The sequence below is a fragment of the Nelumbo nucifera genome, chromosome 2 (genome assembly GCF_055504915.1).
Source record: "Nelumbo nucifera cultivar China Antique chromosome 2, China Antique-T2T, whole genome shotgun sequence".
NCBI classification, from domain to species: domain Eukaryota; kingdom Viridiplantae; phylum Streptophyta; class Magnoliopsida; order Proteales; family Nelumbonaceae; genus Nelumbo; species Nelumbo nucifera.
The window spans coordinates 74025917-74036991 of NC_142650.1; the positions used below are offsets into that span (position 1 = coordinate 74025917).

The following is an 11075-nucleotide window of genomic DNA, read 5'->3' on the forward strand; positions in this document are numbered from 1 at the left end:
CCCTTTGCCTTGGACTCCTTACCCTAGCACCCTAGCCCGAAAAGCCAATCTCCCCCTAATTCCTGGCCTTTCTCTTTCTTTCAAAGAGACCATCCCTCAGCCAAGCCTTACCCAACCTACATATACAATACGATACACCCCGAATTTTTAAACCTTGAGGCCAATATTGACCTTGTAACCAACCCTACAAGATCGATTTCAAATTCTTTCTTAAAATCAAACTGAACCAACCATACTCACCCCTATAAAAAGGAACTTTGATGTATATAGAAAAAAAAAGGTCAGAGTAAGTTTAAAAAGGGGGTTTTAAGGTGAATTCCTATTGGCACCCTGCGCATTGTCCTACATGCACATCTCACTGTATATTAAGAATATATCTTCATACTTGTTATGAGGAAATTAGAGGTGATCATGGGTCGGGCCGACGCCGGGCTTTACACTTATGATAAGGGCTATAACTTAGGCCTGGGCCCGGCTCGGCCCGGGGTTTCGGGCCTGAAACATAAGCCCTAGCCCAGGTCTTCATGGGCCTGGGCCAAGCCAGGCTTGATTTTGGGCCAATGTCTTTCATATATAAAACATTATATATCTATAATATTTTATATTAAATGGCATAGCATGCATATGCATATAAACTTATTTTATACATTATATAATATAAAATACTAGCGGAGGGTTCCCTGCGTTGCAGGGGCTTGGAGAAATTAAATTATTGTATAGAAAAAAAGAAGGTGAGAAGGAATTTTTTTAGTGGAAGTATCTTAGAAGAAAAGTTACTTAAAATAAATTAAAATCTATATCTAATAATAGTGGTTGCAAAACAGGTTTTAAATTATTTTTTGGGTAAGTTATTTCTGAAATTAAGGTGGAGAGAGAGAGAGAGTAGGTTATAAAAAAATTTTTGTATTTCTGGAAATTAAGGTAAGTTGCATCAAGACCAAAATCAGAGAGCTGAACATATTATGTATGAAATAAGGAATTAAAGAGTTATAGAAGAGATCAATAATGAAAAATTGTAAATCAACAATATATAACATATTATTGATTATAAAGAGCCTCAATAAGAGACCAACTGGTCTCAATTTTAACAATAGGACAATTTCCCTGATTCAGAGTTCTTTTTTTACCTTTGCATTGAAGTTGGAATCCAAAAGAATATTTGATGACTTAAGATCTCTATGGATCACTGGAGGATTACAGTGTTCATGTAGATATTCTAATCCTCTGCATCACAAAATCGAAGTTAATGGATGACAGAAAATTAGAATGGATTATAAGAAACTACAGAATCAGGTAAATGAGAAGAACTTAAAATAAAAAATAAAAAATGAGTATTGCTTAACAAACTGATAAACTCACCTTGTTGCCTCCAGGGGTAATTTTCATCCGGATATGACAGAAATTTAAACTGTTACTCTTTCACTATCTTTTAACATCATTTCCATTGGCCTTGGATAAGAAATAAAGTGATAACATGCAATTGTGTTTCAAGAGATCCATTATGCATCAATTCATAAACAAGAAATCTTGTTTCTTTGTGAATGCAATGGCCCATAAGAAAAATTATATTCGGATGCCGGATGGCTACCTTCACTCTGCAATTTTGTTAATACAATTTCAATGGACCGAAATTTTAGTGGATGGATGATATTTTTCAGAAAAAATTGTTGGTACTTGGCAGAAATATTTTGGGCCTAATCTTTCAGGTCAAACGTTAAACATCAATTTAATCATACCAGTAAGTTGAGCTCAATATTTATCAACAAGATGGCATATCAATGCATTCCAGTAGATTTCACCATTTTACCTTGTATTGGCATATCAATACATCGTTTTCCAATACAAAACTGTTCTCATTAGATTCAATTTAACCAATTTAATTTCCAATTTTTCCACCCCAACCCAAACAAGGTGTTATTTCAGTGGAATGCATTGAGATCCCCTCAAAATATATCTAATAAAGCTGAGCATAACCTCATCATACATTTATATTTTTTTCCAGGCTTACAAAATGTAACAGATGTTAAGATCATGATAACAACTAATCATATGGCCAGAACTCAGAAGAATCAGAGCTCTCCCCTGGTTTGCCTCATCTATGGGTCTGCGAAAGATTATATAAACAAAATGCGTAAGTTTAAATATGTGGGCTGGGTTAGAATTGGACTGGACTTGAAGTATTAAGTTCAAGTCCGGCCTTAAAATTTGTGAGCCTGATATGGGCTCGGGCCCGAATCGAGTCTGAACACAAAACCTAGGCCCAAATTTCAGGGTGTTGTAACATATTTTGTTGGCAGGTGATCCCATCACGCTAGTGCTACCAGTGGCTTTGGCTTTATCCACTTGTACACGTGATTCTAAATTTATGTGATTCTACCATAAAACCACAAACATCGTTTTCTGGGAGCCCAATGAGTAGAAGACACTCAACCATTCTGCTAAAATTTCAATTTTCAGTATTCAACCGACATCACTTCCACTATTAATATTTTAATTACATAATTAAAATTTACCTGAAATTATATAAAAAAAAAACTAAATATTTCAGCACTTCATGGGTGTGCCGTCAGGCCGTGGCTCAAATTTCTATTACTCCATGGTCCAACCCAATTTGCTTCTGACTTCCGGCCCGTGGCCCCCATAATCGTGTGGTCAATGCCGATGCCTCCACAAGGGAACATATGATTTTGTGATACTAGACATACAATAGCACAATCCCATAAATTTAAGTTAATTTTGTCATGGTTTAATGGATTAACGGATCGGTCCGGTTCTTCCATTCAAATAGTGTATGCTGTATAATAAGGCCGGATTCAGTCGGATTGAATTACATCGAAACCCGACCCCATCATTCAAATTCCAAAATGTGAATATGATAGATTCTAATCCTCCGCATAGACGTGCAATCGATTCCTACGACCACTCATGCAAAATTCAAAATATCATATTTTAGATTAGATTCTAACCAGATTCTGCTCTATTGTAATATTATATAATCAGATTTTATTTTGTTAAGCGGAAGTTAAACAATAAAAATATATAAGAGTATATAATTATTTTATATTTTAATTTTTAATAATCAATTCGATCGAATTCGATCTGAGTTGGTCGGTTTTCTAATATTTCCGATTGATTTTGGTTTAACAAATTTTCAACCTCACCAAATTAGATTAGTTTTGGTTTGGTCATTTGTAAATCGATCAAAACTGAACCAACCTGACCATAGATATATATTTTATATTTTAAATATAATTTTTTAATATGGGAACGTGGGAAATTCCCATATTTCTTAGTTGAAAATAATTTATATCATAAATTTAATTTCTTAAATTTATTTTTTAATAATATCACTATAATTTATTAGATTTAAATTTATTTTTTTAAGTTTAAATCTTTTGAACAAACAAACCAAACCAAAAATAGACCCAAATTGATACAACTTGAGTTGGCAGGTTTTCACTTACGGTCAATTGGTTTCGGGTGACAAACTCCTAACCCGACTAGGTCAATTTCGGGTGACAAACACTCCAAATTTCAGCTAAATTAATAATCTAATCTTTAATAAACAACAATAGATTAATCTCCAATAATTATTAAAATTTTATAGAAAAATATACAATATTGAAATAAATTTATAATGAAAATACAATAGATATCTAATAAAAATATAATAATTACAAAAATACAATAAATACTAAAAATATATGAAATTAGTCAATAAATAGTGTAATATCAAATAATCGTTTAATCTTTAATAATTGTTAATCAATAAATTATAAAAATACATAATTACTAAAAATAAATTTATAATAAAAAACATAATAAATTAAATTTCAAAATAAAAATAAATTTATAAATAATTATTGAAAACAAATTTATCAAAAATACATTAAATATTTACTGAGAATAAAATAAATATTCATTTCAGTATATATAAATATATAATGAATATACACTATTATTGTAAAATTATTACTAATAAGTATTAATTTTTTGAAAGGTATTGTCTATAATTATTAATTTAAATAAGTGAAAGTAATTTTTACAATATTATTTAGTTGTTTAAAATTTTAAAATATTGATTTTAATAATTTGTAAATTATAATTAGTACTATTATTAAACAATTCGTTATTGATTTTGTAAAGTATGAAATTAATATTAATATGAATTTTATTTATTTTAATATTGAAAACATATTTCAAAATGCTTGAATTTTATTTATTATAATGTTATTACATAATATTAAACATTTTGTTGTATAATTATTTAGATATTTTTAATGTTTTTTATTTAAGATATCTAGTTATTGAAATATTTAATTAATGTTACATTCTTATTATTTGAATAACATTTAAATTGAATAATTCGTAAAATTGTAATTTATATTGTTACCACATAATTTCATGTTGAATTTTGTAAAAATATATAATTATCAATGGGTAATTATGTGGAATTAAAAAATAAAAAAATTCAGAAAAACAGAAAATTAGAAAGGGGGTTTGTAGCAAAGAGAAGCATGGTGATGTGGACTGTCTTGCTATATATATATACATATATATATATATATATATATATATATATATATATATATAGATTACATATATAAAATAAATAAATCAATAAAAATTTATATATTTTAACTATACAATATACAAACTATATAATTATAGAATATCACAATATTTATATATGCATTTTTTATTAATATCACACTCATAACTTTTATCCGATCGGGTGGGGTCAAATCCACCTCTCATGATCCTATTACCAATGTACATTTTAACATCTAAGGGGGTGTTTAGCTCTGTAAATATATCATGGATGAGACTGTTTTGGTTCCATCTACGATAGAACAAGACATTTAGTTTTTTGTGGACTGTCCTTGCCCACAAAATAACATGGATAGAGATGGGCCACACACCAATTTATCATCGCCAATATTATTTTATTGTGGATGGGCCACACTATAGTGAAGACAGTTTGTGGGAAGCATTCAATGCAAGGCACTTGTGTTACACTAACCCAACCACCCTCATTTTATTTAATCTTTTAACATATTTTCATTTATATTTAAATTGTTTATTACCAAAGATAGTATTGTGATGATTTTTCTAAACATTGGACCCTTTTTAATTATTTTTGTCACTATTTTTTTGTTAATCAAAATGGTTTTGCACTATTACATCTATTCATATTGTATACATTTTATTCTCTAATAATTGACATAAACGAAAAATATATTTATTAATAATTTTCTTATCCATTATTATTTTAAAATATTTTTGGATAAAATTATGGTTATTTCATTCATGATTAACTGCATAAATTATCTCATATGTTGTATGTAATATATATAGAATCAATAGTTTTGTCCATATAATTTTGTCCTTTCCCTTCTTTTCTATTATATTTTCTTTCAAATCAAACACTTCCTTAGAGCCCATCGACAGTCGTACCAAAACGGTCGCCGGTTCTCTTATTCAACCGTCCGGTCCGGTTCGATACCGGCAGGACCATAAATCCTTGAAAAGTGGTGTCATGTTGGTAATTTAGCTCACCTAAAGCGGTGGTTGTCCGACCTTAGAGTAATTGCCAAGTGAAGGAGTGTCACATGGGCCCTTATTTCCAAGGCACGAACCAAGATCTAATCTATAATCTTTTTCCCTATTACCAATAGAAAAAGGAGAAAAATAAAGGAAAAATCTATGCTTTTCATTGCTTCCCACCTCAGAAAGCATCCAACACTTCCAATTAACAACAGTTCGAGTACCACCACCTTGAGATAACTACTTCTCTCCGTCCTTCTGGTTATGTGATTAATCTCTGCAAGTTCTTTTTAATGGGTATCAAGGAATTCATGTTCTCTTTCCTGCTAGCTTCAATTTTCTCCACCCTTCTCTTCATCCCTACACTTCTAAGCGGACCCATTTCCAGATTCCGGCCGATCACCACAGTTCACCTTCCAAAATCCGGCAAACCATATCCTGTCACATTTGCTTACCTGATCTCTGCTTCAGAAGGGGATGTCGAGAAACTAAAACGCACCCTTCTCGCCTTGTACCACCCTGGAAATTACTACCTCCTCCACATGGACAATGGTGCGCCGGAGATGGAGCATCTGGAACTAGCTGAGTTCGTCTCCGGCAACCCGGTTTTCGCCCAATTCGATAATGTTTGGATTGTTGGGAAGCCGAATTTGGTCACTTACAGAGGACCCACCATGCTCGCAACTACTCTCCATGCCATTGCGATGCTTCTGAGGACTTGCAAATGGGACTGGTTTATCAATCTCAGTGCCTCTGACTATCCCTTAGTCACTCAAGATGGTAAGGTAAGTCAGATTATTTTCCTTTTTGTCTGTGCTTATTTGAAGTATAGGTTGCCTTTCTGATCGGATAGCTTATGACCCTTTTCTCAGATCTGATCGATGCCTTCTCCAACTTGCCTAGAGATCTTAATTTCATACAGCACAGCAGCCGCTTAGGTTGGAAACAGTAAGAGATTCTCCTAATTTTCTTGGTCAACTCTTCTATCTAAATTGACTGATATCAGTAGTTCTACTTATTAAATAGCGTTTAATCAATATCTTGAACCACTACAAACTCTGTAGGAGTAAGAGAGGAAAGCCAATCATCATAGACCCTGGACTTTATAGTATGAATAAATCAGAGATCTGGTGGGTTATAAAACGGAGGACTCTTCCTACTGCCTTCAAACTGTATACAGGTTTGTCCCAATGGTATTTTTCTATTTCTATGGAGCTATGTTCCATGTTATTTGCAAGTATACAACACATACATGATAAAAATTTATCATCACTATTTTGGGTTAAATACACTGAAATTTCATTTAGTATATGATGTAATGAATCTGATTTTTGATGTTTTTGCTCCTGTGAACACATTTAATTAATCAAATGTGGTATTAGGATTTAAGAAGATAGTAAACACTGTATATATTTATATATTTCTCAGATTGCATAATCTAGGGAAGTCACATTCCATGGCCTATGCTTCAGATTATGGATGTGGAGTGCACATGCCTCTGCTAGGCCAGGAACAGATTATAGGAATTTAATTTAATAACTTCAACATATTTTTGTTATATTGTATTTCCTTAGGACAATAGTTCACTGTTTGAGAGGGTTAGTATATGGTGATATGTTGGACCTGATTATGCACTTACAGTGGATTATGGAAGGCTTCTGTAAGAAAATCTTCATGTCTAACTTCCATTCAATGTTGAGTTCATTTACGTAGTGTAATGAAAGGGGTTAGGACCTTCAGTAGATCCCACTCCCACCTAAGCAACCTCTAGCGCCTAAATCTGAATGGCACCCCTTTTCTGGTCCATCAACATTTTCTGCCTATATGTCACTGTAAGGAGATGGAATTTCAGTTTGTTATGACCAAGTTGAAAATTTTGCCTTCCTAGAAGAAAAGAGTTGAAAATTTTCTCTGTGAATCTATTTTTGTGTTTATGTCAAAGAAGGATCAATAAATTATAAAAAACAGAAGACTACATTGCTTTAGATTAATTAGCTCCATTAATCGGTTGTGAATGGCTTAAACCATCTGAAATTTAATTGGTTTTAATTAAGCACATAAATGTAGCGAAGCAATTACTTTGATAATTCTATTTGCCAGGATTGACATCACAACAATGTTGATTAATTCCTTCTCTCCTTTCAGGTTCTGCTTGGACAATAATCTCTCGATCTTTCGCAGAATACTGTATAGGAGGCTGGGAGAATCTGCCAAGAACTCTTCTACTCTATTACACTAATTTTGTCTCATCTCCTGAAGGATACTTCCAAACACTGATCTGCAACTCTGAGGACTACAAGAATACCACAGTAAACCATGATTTCCATTACATCACATGGGACATCCCACCAAAACAGCACCCAAGGACTCTTGGACTGAGAGATTACAGAAGGATGATTCTGAGCAATGCTCCATTTGCAAGAAAGTTCAAGCAAGGTGATCCTGTGCTTAACAAGATTGATCGTGAGCTTCTCAGACGACATCATGGGCAATTCACATTTGGTGGTTGGTGTTCAAAGAGGGGAGACAAATACAGCATGTGCTCAGGTGTACAGGGTGAGAAATTAGGAGTTCTAAAGCCTGGACCAGGTTCTAGAAGATTAAAATCTCTACTAACAAAAATGCTTTCAGTGAGAAATTATAGTGCAAGGCAATGTAAATGATTTTCTTTTTTGAATAAAAGGCCTGTTGACACTGGTTCTGAGACACCATTAACTATATTAGGGCCAACAGTTTTAAAGCCCCAAACCTGTACCTAAAATAATATGTAATTTTGTGTATCATCCTATAATCATCATCATCATCTAAGCCTTGCCCCAACTATATGGGGTCGGCTAATTTTTATGTACCACCATTTCTGTAAAGTAATTAAAACAGGACAGAACCTAGCTGAGTTATGTTATGTGAGCATGTAGATCTATGCTAGAATTTGGTTTCTTCCCTATGATCTGTTAAGAACTGAGGAATACAAGTAATATTTCCCCAGCTTAATCTAATAGAATATTTGTATTCAAGGAAATCTGTCACAAGAATGCATTTTCATTGGCTTCTAGTTTATTTGTTGGTAATTTCACTAGCAACTGGCCATTTCAGGAAAACATGAGTATGGTTTTTCTTGTTTACAAATGTTGCTACAGTAAAGTATAGACCTTGTTGCTACTTGAGCTAATAGTTTTTCTTAACTCCAAAATTTACTCCAGGAGGGGTGACCACTTCAAAATTTTATTAATGAAAATCAAGCATAAGAGAAAATACTGGGGAGGGCGTAGCACTCAGCTTTACCACTCAACCCCATCAATACAAATTAAGTAATTCTAAGTCTAGGAATAAACAAAAGATCGTCAAATAAACAACTTTGTACAGAGCGTGGAAGCAAAGATCTACTATCAAATTGGCTGTCCAAATGCGTGTCACAGGCATATAGTTGGCTAGAGCTTTACCCTCAGGGAGGATATGGCTAAAATGAACCTGGATACAGTTTGTATAACAAGATCTCATCGAGCAGGGAAAGAAGATCTCTCTCAACTTCTAGTCTCTGAAAACCAAGAGCCTTTGCAAACTGCAAAGCATCTCGCATGGTTCGACATTCTGCAGTCATATTAGAAGCAACATGAAATTAGCTTGCAAAAGAAAAAAGAAATTCACCCTGTTCCTCTCCGAAAGCCACCACTAAGGGTGTCAATGGACCAGTTTTGGATTGGATCCTATCCGGTCTAAAATCAATTTGGATGGATTGGATGGACCAACAAGGCATTGGATTGGATCAATCTGATCCAAAATATTTACTAGATTGGAATATTGGATTAGACCTGGTCCGTCCATAATAAATTTATATTAGTTTAAGCCAATATCTGGTCCATTCATATAAGATAAGAATATAGGTGTTAATGGACCGGGTTTGGGTTGAAACCAATCTAAATCAAAACGAATTTGAACAGATTAGGTGGTCCAGACATTGAATTGGACTGGTCCAAAATGATTCAAAATATTCATCGGATTAGATTAGACCGAGTCCATTGATATAAGATAAGAATATAGGTGTTAATGGACCGTGTTTGGGTCGAAACCAATCTAAATCAAAAACGAATTTGAACAGATTAGACAGTCCAGACATTAAATTGGGTCGGTCCAAAATGGTCCAAAATATTCATCGGATTAGATTATACCTGGTCCATTTATAATGAACTCACACTGGACTGGATCAGATTGGACCAAATCCAGTCCAACCCTAACCACCACCACCACCAGAAACACTTGGGTTACCTCTAGCAGCTCCATCAACGTTCACCTATATCCAGCCCCTATCAGGGATTGACCACAACACAAGGAGGGTTCTTGGCACATTAGGGTAGGCTAGCTATTTTGATATTTCTCACCCTTAGAAGGACTTCGTTGTCTTTCTTATCGGAGTTGACCAATTAAATTCCTATAGCCAATCATAAACCATTTTGATATTTAACACCGTTCTTTCACTTGCGACGATTGGGACTGACCAAAAGAAAGCCATTATAACAGCCCTACTTGAGCTAATAGTATCTACCCTCCTGAGCTCACAAAACTTTCATTTCTGAGATTGTCATATGAATTGAGATACTTCTCCAAGTATTATAATTCTATTTCATCATTTTTAAACCTTTCAAAATATTGCACCTTAGCTTTGTTCAATCTAGATTTGATATTGCCAAGTTATATCCTGAGATCTAATAGCATTCTTTGAAAAGGCACACTTTCTAGTAATTAAGTTGAAAACTTTTACAATTGATCATATTAATGATTCATGTCTTAGGGTTGAAAATTGGGGCTGGGTTAGCCTTACACAACCTGAATCCAACCCAAAAGGTCAGGTTAGGATTAGGGTTTATAAACCCAACTTAACTTCATATTTGTATGTATAAATATTATATGAATGTGCAATCACGCATCCATAAATGTATGTATATATGTATGTATGTATACATTTATGCATGTATGTATGTATGTGACACTGCTAAAGATAGTATCAAGGTTAAAGCTAGAATTTTTGAAGTTATCAAGCCGGGGTCCCACCTATAAGCATAGAAAAGACCTTAGAGGCCCCAGGGTGTGGTTCTAGGGGCGAGAACTCTGGCAATTAACTTAGTCGAGGACTCAAGGAAGCCAAGGTGGGAGAAACAAGAGTAGTTAAGTGAGTAGGAAAGCATAAGAGTGTTACCTGAGACTTGAGTCCGTACTTATAGTTGAAGCCTCCCCTACATTGAAGTGGTGAGCTCTTGGTAACATCTTTGCACGTTGGGCACCATTAAGTCTGAGAGCATTAAGGTGGTGACCATATGGCTGAGTGTTGCCCTGCCATAGAGGGGCTTAGTCAAGGTTGTAATGCCTGTCATGTCCACAAACAGCTAGAGAGAGAGATTTGGCTACATCACATGCCCTCCACTTTTGAGGCCGAGGTTGAGGTGAGGATTGGTTTTTGTTGGTCTTGATCTCAGCTTCATCCAAAGAAAGCAAAGAAAATCACATGTGTATCCATTGCTCTGGTGCGAGTTTAG

At 34.0% G+C, this 11075-nt stretch overlaps 1 protein-coding gene across 1 annotated transcript; it reads left to right on the forward strand.

Annotated features, from left to right (window-relative positions):
• The first annotated feature begins 5680 nt into the window (after positions 1-5680).
• Positions 5681-8596, forward strand: UNE7 (Core-2/I-branching beta-1,6-N-acetylglucosaminyltransferase family protein). Its single transcript, XM_010268427.3, has 4 exons — positions 5681-6327; positions 6420-6495; positions 6612-6727; positions 7693-8596. Exons 1-4 carry the CDS (start codon positions 5841-5843, stop codon positions 8208-8210), a joined length of 1197 nt encoding a protein of 398 aa, XP_010266729.1. The 5' UTR covers positions 5681-5840; the 3' UTR covers positions 8211-8596.
• Positions 8597-11075: the final 2479 nt, after the last annotated feature.